Raw genomic sequence first — 14,063 nt, 5'->3', positions numbered from 1 at the left:
CTATAATTTAGGACTCAACCAGGGTTTGATGTCTTTTCTTCAAACACAAAGCTTTATAAAACTTCAAACAGTATGCAATGATTTTATCAATTTTTAGACTATATTCTTCTCATTCTTATCCCCGTTTCTCAAATATCAGTATTAAATTATGTACTTTATGTTTCCCTTCTGCTTCTGAAACCCTTTGTTATTTACTGGTTTGGGGTCACACCCAGCTCTTCTCAATGTTGAATGGCTCTTGGTGATGCGGACCAAATATGGGTGGTTGAGTGCAACCCAACTCTGGCTGGCCCAGTCCAGGCAAGGTGTGTGCTCTATCAGCAGTGCAATCTCTCCGGACCCTCCACCCCCAAATCCTTTTTTGAAACATAGCTGAGACTTTCTCTCTAGAAAAAATGCGTACGAACATAAAGGCTCATTTATGTAGTGGGTCCTTTAATATCATGAAATCACCCCCTGCTATCAATAACCTTTACGTTATGGCGAATTACTACCCTCTTACTAGCATCGGCTGACATTTAAAAGGAAAATCCTCAATACAGAAAGAATAATCATGATATTTTCTAAGTTTACATACATAAATTAAATATTATGTTATTATTGTTTGGCTTTCTTTTGGTTTTTGGGCTGCACATAGCAGTACTTAGGGCTTCCTCCTGGCTCTTCGACCGGGGATCACAGCTGGCAGGACCCGGGACTCATATAATGTACCATGGATTGAACACAGGTTGGCCACGTGCAAGGCAAGTGCCTACCTGCTATACTATCTCTCCAGCCCAACACTAGTATTTTTTTAGAAGTATTTTTGAGGAAATAAAGCTATTTCAAAATTAGTTTTTGAAAAGTGATTTTTTTACATTTCAATATTTACATATATACAAAGAAAGCCTCCAAACTTGTCCTGATTCAGTACAATTTAAACCATAGCAGAGGACAACTGCTCCTACTAAATTTCACTTACGGCTTTTCCCACGGAGAAGCCTGTGTTCTCTCTTGAACATGTCTCTCTCTTTCTCCTCATAGTTCTGTACATTTCTTTCAATAAAAACTAAATTTTGCTTCAGCTATTTCACGCCCTCCTGAAATTCTTTTCTGTGAGGGGCAGTGACTGATCTGGAAGGCCTGTGACTTTCCAGCAGGGGAACTCCTCACTCCGGCCTGCACCCAGGGCTTCCTGAGAACTCAGGGGTGGGCACCAGGCCTGGGCTGTGCAGAACAAGTGGGCTTCAGGAACAGCTAATGGCCACCCCCTGCTGCGGCAGACTTTACCAGCCCTACTACACCCAGCACATGCCCAGGTGGTGGAGGTGGATCCAGCACTGTCTCCTCCAGGCTACCTCCCTAGACTCCCAATTTACCAAGTCACATAACTGGAGAGCCAGCTGAGAAAAGTGAAGAACACTCCGGGAGAAATTCTCCAGAAGAGAGAAAATCTGCAGACTGACAGCTCTGAAACCCCATAAACCAGTGCATAAGCCACATTAACACTGAGTTAACAGGACGTTTCGCTCCCTTACAAAGGTAGGGGCTAGGCCCTTTTGTCAGCCTGAAGAAGTTAAAGGAGACAAATCTTTACCCATGTACAAACTTAAGAGATTTAAGCAGGCAAAATCTCTAGAAGGGAAATGTTGCAGAGAGAAAGAGAGAGAGGCCCTGGTAATGAGTCTTTGGGAAATAAAATTTAAGAAGAAATTTCCCAGCCCTGAAATAGCCCCCTAAAGTATATGAAGAACATATACTTTTGAGAAAGAAAAAAAACCTGAGCTCTTCGGAGATGAAGAAGCTGAAAGCCCCACTCCAAAAGGTGAAATCCCTCAGAAAAAGGAGAAGCCAGAAGAAAATCCAAAAGTCTTAATAAGAATATGAAAAGATAAACAAGAATGCAAGATTTTACCTAATGACACTACATTTATGTATGCAGAGAACTACAGGTAGATAAAAATTGGAGAAATTCTATATAACTTTCTCCCAAATGCCATTCTCTGCTTTTACTACCCCAGAAACATTCTCTCTTGAACGGATTCTATCTTAAACAAGTATTGGTCTCTATATCTTCATTCACAGCATTCTAAATTTATTTCAATAAAAGTTTGCTTCACTAAAAAAAAAAAATTAAAATTAATTCTACTTAAAAATATTAACAGTATTTGAAAATAACACTGATTAGGAAACAACACCATTCTCCTGGATACAACACTGCTAGCACTAGGAATAAAACCTCTGTTAAAACTAGAGTTTGAGATGGAAGAATAGAACAGAGGTTAAAGCACTTGCCCTGCACATGGCTGATGCTGTGACAATGATCTGAATCCCAGCAATACACATGGCCCCTGAGCCATGTGTGGCCCCTGAGCATCGCCAGGTGTGGTCAAAAAACATACTGCAGAGTTAATAACAACAGAAGCTATTCCTTCTGAATTTGAAGGCTATGCCACAAAACTACTATTCCCTTATTTAGAAAATTAAGACTAATCCATAGATCATCAGATTAGAGACAGGGTTCCAAACTGTGGGAGCAATGCACGTTGCCAGTTCCCTGTGCTATCCAGATGCTCGATTTTGTCCTAGAGGCCAACCTACCTTGCATGTCAAAGACCGGGTGCAGGGCTTTTTGGTGTCGAGATCAATGACCCCACAGTGAATGTCAGGATCGAACTCTCTTTCTGTCAAAAGCACACAGATATTACAATGGGCGCACCAAACACTTTTCATTTCTTTTGTAAATAAAAAATTGGCCTAACTTTCAAGATTATAACTTGAATAAAATCCACCACACTAACTGATTTATACTGTTATAAAATAAAGAACGTGTGAGCAGTATGAAGGTAATGACATCATTATGAGAGTGGATGAACATGGCCACTGAGTGGCAGGACCGTGAGGCATTGACTCCACATGGCTACATAACTATATTCAGAAATACACTGAAGGCTGACCTTAACAAAAAAAAATAAAATGTGCCTGCTATCTCCACACACCCCTGCTTCTTAACATCAAGAGTGAAGATGACAAGCATATTCCTTAAGAAACTTCTTCCTAATCTGAAGCTGACCACTTATAAAAAGAGAACAATTGTAGATCTTTTCCTCCATGTATGCCCAACTGATACAAAGACACATTAAGGCAGAAAACGGCAAGTTACCTGATAATCTCTTATTTAAATATTTCCTGTTACTGGAATTATCTTCAGATTTCTTTTCCAGAGTGGGTGGTGCAGGAAGCCCTTTGCCATTCAGAATCTGTCCAGGTGAAGGCAAGATTGGCTTTGGTATTGAGGGGCAGTTAAGGCCAGGCTTGACTGAGGAACTCACAGTAGCAGGACAGGTTGGCCCCACTGCAGATTTCAGTAGTGTGCCATCCATCTTCGGATGAATTTTTTCCACTTTGACTGAGGGCGTCATGCTAGCACAGGGGAAGCAAAAACACCAGCAACTGAGTGTCATGGCAGGCCCAGGTCTACGGGGATGAGGGCAGAGACTGGATCTAAACTCAGCAAGGCTCCCAGAGTTACCGTAAGAATAAACAGTCAACGCAATCAGAAAACTCAGGAAGGTTCACACTAATTCAATTTATAAGTCTTTCTGATGAGGCAAAAACCTATAGTGATTTTTCATCACTTCAAAATAATCTCACATACAAGCTTGTGGGAAATCTAGATCTGATGATACCGAATATAATTTCTGCATTTATATTTCTGAAGGAAAATTTGGTCAAAATATGGTTAAAAAGGGTTAAATATGAACTGCTAGACTTTTGCCAAACACATAAAGAAATGCCATTTTAAAAAAAGATTTTAGGGACCGGAGCAACGGTAAAGCAGGGAGGGCGTTTGCCTTGCACGCAGCCGACCTGGGTTTGATCTCCAGCATCTCATATGGTGCCCTGAGCACCGCCACGAGTAATTCCTGAGGGCAGAGCCAGGAGGAAACCCTGAGAATCGCTGGGTGTGACCCGAAAAAGAAAAAAAAAAAGAATTCAAGAAAACAAGTAAAGTGAGCAAGCAGAAAAAAGCACACTCAGAATTAGAGAATACTCATAAGAAAAGTCACAAGATCAAAAAAAAAAAACCAACCTCAAATGAGCCTAACATGTATCCCCATAAGACACTGTCAATAAGGAAAATCATCATTTAATCAATTATGCATCGCCGAATTGATAATACTCCAGTCCCTAGAAAGTTCTCTGTGACAAGAGCTCAGAACATAAGCACTTGGCACATGGCTGGTAAGTACTGAATACCTGTGCCACTAACAAAGAAAGATTTCTCTTGGGATCTTACTAATGCAATCCATTTGGGTGACAAACACTGGAAAAAAGCTAACAGTAGTCCTGCTCCGCCCCCCACCCTGAAGCCCATCTCCAAATAAAGATTTGGATTGATGGGGTTTTAAGACCTTTGTTCAGTGGATTCAGTGCCCTGACAGCTGTTAAATTGGCGGGTGCCTTACACACAGCATTGGCATTTTCTTTGGCTTTAAGACTGCTCAAGGAACTTAAGCCAAGTTTTCTGTACTTGCCTTTATGACGGATGAGCAGAGGCTGGGGGCTTAGCAACCAGGAAAAACAGCCCCAAACAGCTATACCTGGAACAGTCTGACAGCAGCAAAGACACTGCAAGATGCCATGGCCTCTCTTAGCTGGCAAGGTCTTGGAGCAGAAGCAGGTGTTGAATGTTGCCCTGAGATTAACCAGGTTATCAGCCCTTGGGACTGAGACATGTGGCGTACCCTCCAGAAGGGAAGCGTGCCAGGGAACAGCCAACCACCACCCAGGCTGAGGGATGCCATGACAAGGCAAAATATGTTTCTATGAGAGTGCACGGCTGGTCTCTCATGTGACCACCAAGGAGTGTGCCAACCTACAGATCCAATGTGGAAGCTTGCCAAAGCTTTGCTTGGTGGGTATGGACGTGTTCCAATCGCTCCTCAATCACTGATGTGATGTGAATCAAATGCTAGGGAAAAGAAGCACTGCTTCCCTATTTCTTTTGCAGGCCACAGCAAATCTTCAAACAATATGTGGCAATCTCTTCAGCTTATCCCTGTATAACCAATAGCAGCAGCAACGGAAGTATCAGCTTCCGTTACTTTCCTATCCACTGTAGGCTAGACACTTCGCCAGGTGCTTGGTTCTTATATAATCAATAACAACTTATTAACCTGACTGCTCCCAATTACTGTGTGTAGTGGCTATTACTCAGAAAGAGTGACACATTTAAAATCTCTGGGTTAGGAAGTGACAGCACTGGGATTTGAACTCAGGCCTTTAGAGTTCTGACTTCAGTGTTCTCTGGCTAAAACTCCTCAATCTTACTAAGTTTGCTTCTCCTTAGGTGGAAAACAGGGACAAGAAAGCCTATTATTTTCTATCGGCTAGTTTTGATAATTAAATGACAATATACATAGAGCTGTTTCACTTGCTGGCACAGAGTAAAAGATCAATAAATATGCATTAATAACCTTACTATTACTGATATTATTACTCAGTAAAGTCTTGCAAATGATAATAGGAAAATAAACAGAAACCACATATATTTGAATGTCCCCTTTTATATTATTATTAATTGAGCTCATCTATTCTATTCTCAGATATTACTGGTAGTCACAGTTTCACTTGCAGTAGATTAGCTTCAAGAATCCTCCTGGTCAAGGTTGACTCCATGGCTTCGAGGCTGGCCTCACGTTCCGGGGAAAGGTCAACTCAGAGAAGCGATCACCAACTACATTGCAGTCGAAGGCCATGTGGGGGAAGGGAGTTGCGGGCTGAATGAGGGCTAGAGACTGAGCACAGCGGCCACTCAACACCTTTGTTGCAAACCACAACAGCTAATTAGAGAGAGAAAGCAGAAGGGAATGCCTTGCCACAGTGGCAGGGTGGGGTGGGGGGGAGATGGGATTGGGGAGGGTGGGAGGGACACTGGGTTTACGGGTGGTGGAGAATGGGCACTGGTGAAGGGATGGGTTCCCAAACTTTGTATGAGGGAAGTGTGAGCACAGAAGTGTATAAATCTGTAACTGTACCCTCACGGTGATTCTCTAATTAAAAATAAATAAATTAAAAAAAAAAAAAAAAAAAAAAAAAAAAAAAAAAGAATCCTCCTGGTCATACTCACATTCTACCATGGGGGACTCTACTTTGATGAATGGGATGCATGGGCCTGGTGTTTCCCCTGGGCTGCAGTTTCTCTTTGGGTGATTTCAATAACTTGGAACTTAGGGAGGGTGCACTCAGAGTCCCTCCGCTGGAAGAACGGCTGCTCCCACTGCTGCTGCCTCCTTTGCTTTTGGACAGTGAGGGGAAGAGGGGGAATACTGAAGTGGGAGGAACGGCCAACGGAGGCTTGCTGGATGAGCTGTGTCTCCTTTCTGAAAAGGAAAACAACACAAAAAGATATGTATCAGGCAAGTCTCCAATAAAACTGTAGAATTAGGCCTGGAAATCAGAACAGAGGTTAAAATACTTACCATGCTAAGTAAAGATATGTTAAACTCACCAGCTTTCAGAAACGGCTTTTCTAGGTTCCACAGACTTATTAGAATTCTAGGAAACAGTCCCTCGCCTTAGGAAAATACCTCAGCGTAAGAAGTTTATCATACGTAGCCACAAAGAAATTAAATAGTTATAATAAAACTGAGCATACTGAGTTTTACACGTTAGAAATCAACCTCACTGACTCCACCTGCAGTCAGAGAGACAAAAATTATTCATTCATCTGCAGAGCAATGCTAATTGATACTGCATGGAATTCTTTCAAGCATAGTACTGCTCCAATTTTCAAAATAGCAGAATGTTAAGAAACAAGTTGTACCTTCTTTTATTTTTTTTTTCTGTCACTACCCACCAGCATATGACACCAAATAAGAATGTTTCTAGGGTTATCTTTCCATTCCTTAAGAATCTGTGCTGAAATTTTCCAGTGAATCATTTCAGTCCCTTTTTAAAAAATAATCGCACTTGACTACAGATGGCACAGCTCCGGTTCACACCACAAAGATGCCAAAGGCGCAAGACAAAAATACCACAAATAACTATGCCTGTTTTTCAAACCAGGAAGTAATTCATGATTAAGTACAGACTACACAGGTTTAACTGAAAATAAATCTACCCACTGGAGAATCAGGTTTTCACAGAGTAAGGGAATACATACTAAATAAATCTAGAGCCTAGGAAGAGTGTTACCATCAGAAGCAAGTAAACTATTTGGTAACTTTTATCCACTTAATCACCTTATGATTGTAGCTTAGTGGATGCCTTCAATTAAACATGTAATTTAAAATAATATTTGAATAACTCTACATTTTAAAATGTAAAAAAGCCAAGATTTACTTAGCATAATATGCAAACTTTTACTTAAAAAAATAAAGCATACTACAATCAATGACCATGAGAACTGCTTAAATGGTTTATTTCAAGGTCTTTATACAAGTTCTGAGGAAAACTAAAATAACTTAAGTTTTACAATTTTCTGAATTAGGCATCAGGGATTTTTGGGTTAAGTTTAGTTTTTTCTCTCTGTAATCCCAAAACACTCTCAACACTCAAGGCACTTTCAAGTAGAAGTTCTTGTCAATCATGACCGTAAAAAATTGCTTACAATTTGGTAGGCTACCTTGGCTAGAGCTTCCTTGAGGTTTTTGTCTTGGTCATTTATTCATCACACTCTTCCTTTCCAAGAAAAGGCACAACATAGGACTTCAATGAACATTTGCATTATTGGTTCAGCTTTTCTGGCAAGGGGAGTGATTAAATGGCCCTAGACTAGAAGTCTTCAACCTTGGCTACTCACCGGCACAACCTCAGGAGTGACCTTAAAAAATACTGATGCTTGAGGCCCACCTACAGAGATTCTGATTTAACTGGTTGGAGTAACCTGGGCATCCAGACTTTATAAGCTTCCCTGTGTGATTCCAATGTGCAGCCAAGATTAAGAGCCTACCACAGGGTCAGGGAGAGTACAAAGCCTTATATGTGGCAAAGCCTGGTTTGATCCCTGGCACAGCATATGGTTCCCCAAAGCACCAGCAGGACTCATCCCTCAGCACAAAGCCAGGAGTGAGCCCTGAACATAGTTGGGTGTGGACCTCAAATATATACATATTTCACAAGGCCGACCCGAGTTCGATTCCTCCGCCACTCTCCTTGGAGAGCCCGGCAAGCTACCAAGAGTATGGAGCCCGCACGGCAGAGCCTGGCAAGCTACCCGTGCGTATTGGATATGCCAAAAACAGTAACAATAAGCCTCTCAATGAGAGACGTTACTGGTGCCTGCTCAAACAAATCAATGAGCAACGGGATGGCTGTGACTTTCTACATATTTTATATATGTGTGTGTGTGTGTGTATATATACATATATATATACACAGCATATATATATATACACACACACACACACACACATAAATTTTTGGTCTACCTTAGACTAGGCTCAAGACTCAAGAACTGTTAATCAAACTAGAGTAGGGTGACATTTGTACAGTGCTGGGAATCCTGCCTGGCACATGGGTGTGTGTGTGTGTGTGTGTGTGTGTGTATGTGTGTGTGTGTGTGTATGTATATGTATGTATATATATATATATATATACACATATATATATATATATACTGGAGCAATAGCACAGTAGGTAGGGCGTTTGCCTTGCATGCAGCCGACCCGGGTTCGATTCCTCTGCCCCTCTCGGACAGTCCAGCAAGCTACCAACAGTATCTCGCCTGCAAGGCAGAGCCTGGCAAGCTACCAGTGGCATATCCGATATGCCAAAAACAGTAACAGCAAGTCTCACAATGGAGACGTTACTGGTGCCCACTTGAGCAAATCAATGAGCAATGGGATGACAGTGACAGTGATACATATATATATATATATATATATGCATTACTATATCAGGATTTGTTAAAAAAAAAGCTTATTGCTATTGCTTGTAACCAACTGTTTTTCAAACTTCCACAAACTACAAACTATTTTCATCATTCTGACGTAAGTCATGTAAAATACTATTTTTTCACTCAACAGTCTTTTCTTTGGCAGGGGGAAGGGGCTCCCTATAGAGAACTAGGCTACAATCTTTAATTTAGAAATAGTTTTCTAAAACAATAGACTTGTTAAACTTGTTTTATATATGACATACACTGAAATAATGAAATATTATAATTATTCATCCGCATTTAGACATAAAAAGCACCTTGTGTCTTCTCTGACAATATGCTGAATGAATAATGCCATGACTGTGGTATGAAAGAGGGAGAAATTCAAACTAAAGCTTTGGCTTCACAGATACTTACTCCTTTTACTATTCCACGGGCATCAAAATTTTCAAGTGCCTCTGAAGAAATGATGCATTACCTCTTGATATCAAAAGATGTACACAAAAATTTCAATTTAATGAAATAATTATGCAATATGACTTGTTTTGAGAATGTGAATTTATTACAAAGCTACTGCTATAAAAAGAAACAACTTGACAGGGCTGGAGAGATAGTACAGTGGGTAAGGTGCTTGCCTTACATGTGGCTGACCCAGTTTTGATCTTTGGCATCCCATTTGTCTCCTGAGCACCACCAGGAGTGGTTCTTGAGTGCATAATTAATGGGCACTGCCAGGCGTGGCCCAAAAATAAATAAACAGAAAGTATAAAGAAACAATCTGAGTATCATTAAAAGTTATTTTAACTATTGCAAAACTTTGCAAAAAGGCACTAGATTAACACAAAAAACTGTAACTGGTTTGCCTAAGCTACGCAAGAATATACAAAATGTAACTTCCATATGTTCACTGTTTACCTCAACTCACCATGGATTTTAGGAGCCACACCATTCATATCTGATATAATGACACTTGGTCAATTTCTAGTAACCTTCCATCACATCAGAATAATTGACAAACTATAATCTGCCCCCAAACCACCTCTAGAGTTAATATCAGATCTTTTTCAAGGTAATCTAAGATAGTTAAGTCTAGTATCTATGCAATTTTTTAAAGACTCTGTGTGTGTGTGTGTGTGTGTGTGTGTGTGTGTGTGTGTGAAGTAAACAGATTTTATTTAGAGGTTTCTGAAGGAAGGAGGAAGGGATAAGTGGGAGAGAGAATAGTAAGAATAACTCGCTCAAGAGAGAATGCGGGCTTCTCCAAGGGTGGAGAGAGCTCCTACGCGTATCCGAGCTTTAGACACAAAAGTAAAAGTACACATCTCAAGGGGGGAGATGCGGGCGATACATGTGCTCGGCCACGTGGGTGCAAGGAGCACATGGGCTCAGGCAGCATAAGCATGCCTAAAGATAGTTTTTTATTTAATTAAAGACCTGTGATTTACAAAGTAACTGATAACTGAGTTTTGGGCATATAATATTTCCATACCAGCACCAGTGTCAACTTCCCTCCACCAGTGTTTCCATGCTCCACCCCTCACTTTCCACCCTACCCCCGACTGCCAGCTTGATAGACACATTATAAAGTGCAGTTTAGATCTCATGGTTTCTGTTTTGTTGAGTCTGTGCTTTGGATATACAGTCATACCACTCTCCCACATCACCAGTATAACCAAAGCCTGACACTGTTCCCCCATTACTTCCTTTTGTCATCTACCTGCTTCCCCCTAATGATTTCCTTTGTTTTATATCCTTCTCCCTAAGCTCTGGGGTCAAGGGTGATGTAGGCATCCTACCTTTAATACATTACATTTACTCATTCCATTACTCCATATACCACAGTTAAAGATCTATGTATTTTTTTTAATTTTTTTTTTCTTTTTGGGTCACACCTGGCGATGCACAGGGGTTACTCCTGGCTCTGCACTCAGGAATTACCCCTGGCGGTGCTCAGGGGACCATATGGGATGCTGGGAATCGAACCCGGGTCGGCCGCATGCAAGGCAAACGCCCTACCTGCTGTGCTATCACGCCAGCCCCAAAGATCTATGTATTTTTAAACTGCAAAATCTATGTGAAACTCTATTTTTGGGGGGTTAGGTTCTTGTATATTTCAGTGTCACTAATGAAGTTTTAAGTACTGTGCCCAAAGCTCCATTTTTCTCCAACGAGTCTCATGTGGTTTCTATTGTGCAATTTTACATAGTACAGAAATTTCTAAGGAATGCATGTTGTACTACAGCAAAAATGACTAACTTGAAGTTAATCCTTTCAATTTTCTATTCCTATCACAGTAACTCTTACAAAATTCTTTTCTTAATGCGTTTCTTATTGCATTTTAACTCAATAAGGGGTTTTACACTAGAAAATCAAGATCCGAAGCTTCCTAACATTAGAATCAGATAATGTATCAATAACTTTTAAAAAATGTACTTTCTGGGGCTGAGGAGACAGTACTGGAGTTCAGGAGATGCCGCGCATGAGGCCAACGACAGTTTGATTTCTGGCACCGCAGATGGTGCCTGAGCATCAGGGGTCACACAGAGTCAGCAGTAGCCTCTGACTAGGCAGCCCCCTAACCCAAAATTAATAAATAAAAAGTATTTTCCATTTTAACAATAAAAAGTGTAAAAACCAAGAAAAGCTATCACATGCATTTTTTCACTTACTAAAATTTGTAACAGTGTGTAACTGCATCCACAATGTATGTGTATGTATGTGTGTAACTGTCACTCTAACTAAAAAGTGCTAGTTCTAGTCCTTGTCATAAAGCTAAATTAAGTTGTTCTTCACCTCACAGTCTGCTAACTTAGTCCATGAAAAGAGCAGCATCTGCCTTTCTTCCATTTTCAAAAAAAGTTCTGCAAACCAAGCTGAACTGGAATTGGACTCTTCTAATCCTTCCACTGTATACCTTTGTAAGATTTTTAAAATTAGGCTTCCAACTCTAAAACGGTGCTTGTTCTTAGATCAATAGAGGCCTAGGCAAGTTTTGGGTAGGGCCTTATATTAAGTGGACAAACTGGTGGCCAGATGCTAAGCATAACTGCAATGTGGTTTGCTAAGGCGTCCGAGTAGAATTTCAAAGCCTCCTCTCTCCATGGTCTGGCAAGAGCCCAGCGAAAGCACACTGTCACTGAATTCGGAGGGCGCCCTGAATGGCTTCAGCAGAGAGAGACAGGCACACGAGACCAGAGTAACAGATACAGGCAGAGTTAGAGCATTAGCACAGCCCTGGATGCAGTGTGAGGGGGGACAGAGAATGGCAGTTGTGTGCATGTGCACAAACTCAGGTGTGCAAGGGAAGAGAGAGACAGAGGGAGAGCATGAGCACTGGAGAGAAAGTGAAAGATGTCACAGGCTTTCTTCTCCCCTGTAGTGTAAGCAAGTGACAAGCCTAAAGGTGAGGGCAAGAAGGTAAGGAAAGAAGGGGAGAAGGCAGCTGTAAGTCTTCCCAAATGGAGAAAAAACAAGAATATGGAGATTGTAAATCTGAATCCATGCTATGACTGCAAATACAAATACATATATAAATATTAATACCCAGAAACAAGCCAAAACGGAATTCAAATAAAATAGTTTTAGTTTAGTTTCTGTAACGAATGTAGTTTACTTGATTATCAAATATGAGCTTTAAAAAATAGGGCCAGTGATGTGACTCAGGAGTAAATCATTTGCTTCCATGTGGGAGGCCCTGAGTTTGATTCACGACACTGCGCAAACACACACACACACACACACACACACACACACACACACACACACACACACACAGCACATGCACACTTTCTTTTCTTAAAGGGTTTCTTAATACATCCTTTACTAATCTTCTATAACCAAGATGGATTGGTGAAAATTCTCAATGTCAACAATAGCTGCTAGTTATTCACTGGGCAGAAACCATGTCAGGCACCACGCTATGGAATTTATAGGGATTATCTATCTCATTAAGTTCTGACATCTCTCTAAAAAAAATATAATACCCATCTTCCAGGCAAGAAAGCCCAAATTTTAAAGGATTCAAGGTACCAGTACATAAACCACCTAGATAGTTAAAAGGTAGGGCATGGATGCAATCAAGGCAGGTTTCTTTACACCAACATCCAGATTCAATCACACTGGAATCTATCTACCCTCAGGTAGTATTACTGGCAAGTCAAAATACATCATTGACAGGAAGGCAGGAAGAAAGGGGTGAGGATGAGGTTGGTGAGCAGTGAGAAGGGAAAAGTCTGTTCTCCCAAGTGTTCAAAACAACAGCTATTAGAACAAAAGGCTGCTAAGGCTGAATCCCAAAAGGTTGAGTTGGGTAAACTTGGGTGTAGATCTAGATTCTGCTTAAGGGAACCCTGAGTAATTCTGAACTTCAGCTTTCCATTTTAGAAGTTGCTAAATATTAGCTTTGAAGTGTGTGTCCATGTAGTTTACTTCTCTCTTCAGAGGTTCATTAGGGGTCTTGAAATACCTAAGATGAAGGCTAAATAATGGTAAAAAATGTTAATCTTTCTAGCTTAAATGACAAGGAATCACAAAATTCCCAGCTGAGTGGGATCTACAAAGAACCAATAGGACAGCAAAAATCTATTCTATAGGATTGCGTTAGGCTGGCCCCCAGAGACTGTAACGATTAGACGCGCTTCTAGTCTGACAGATCATGGTCGCTTTCCCAGCAGCGGCTCAGGACTGTTGAGTAGTCTTGACAGACCGAGTAAACAATCAGCCTCAAGAGAATCAAAATAAAATATATATGCTTGCTCTGTTTGTTTTAGGGCCACACCCTGCACTGCTCAGGGCTCACTTCTGGCTCTGTGCTCAGGGAACCTTATGTAGTGCCAAGAATCAAACAGCACAAACCACGGTCAGTGCCTGAATCTCACTACTAGCTCTCTGGCCTGACGCTTTCAAGACACCGAAGCAAGCAAGACTGAAGTCAGAGACATGTGGCTTCCCTATTCTCTCACTTTCAGCTAGTGGTGCTGAGCAATAACTGAGTCTCTCCACCTCAAAAGCCTCCTCTCAGCTGTCAAGTCTACCTTGTGAGGTGGTGGGAATTCCAGGCAGATGCCCCTGTTTATGCAGCTGATGCCAGTTACAGACTTACATGAGAAAGGTCGCTGTCAAAGCAGGCAGAAAATGCTTCAGGAAAAAAAAAAAAGCATTTTATATGTGTGGTAGCAACTTAGTTTATATGTCCATTCAG

At 41.0% G+C, this 14,063-nt stretch overlaps 1 protein-coding gene across 4 annotated transcripts in view; it reads right to left on the bottom strand.

The window, feature by feature from the left end:
• ATXN7 (ataxin 7) overlaps positions 1 to 14,063 on the bottom strand; it is a 154,877-nt gene that overhangs the window by 14,744 nt on the left and 126,070 nt on the right. For all 4 annotated transcript variants that reach the window (XM_055135023.1, XM_055135022.1, XM_055135025.1 and 1 more), the window contains 3 exons: positions 6,113 to 6,365; positions 3,143 to 3,402; positions 2,581 to 2,663 (listed from right to left, as the gene is read on the bottom strand). In XM_055135023.1, the coding sequence (XP_054990998.1) occupies positions 2,581 to 2,663; positions 3,143 to 3,402; positions 6,113 to 6,365 (596 nt within the window). The remainder of the gene's footprint in view (positions 1 to 2,580; positions 2,664 to 3,142; positions 3,403 to 6,112; positions 6,366 to 14,063) is intronic.

This window comes from Sorex araneus, chromosome 4 (genome assembly GCF_027595985.1).
Source record: "Sorex araneus isolate mSorAra2 chromosome 4, mSorAra2.pri, whole genome shotgun sequence".
Taxonomy (NCBI): Eukaryota; Metazoa; Chordata; class Mammalia; order Eulipotyphla; family Soricidae; genus Sorex; species Sorex araneus.
Note: the sequence above shows the minus strand (reverse complement) of the source record. Positions and strands in the feature narration are given on the sequence as shown.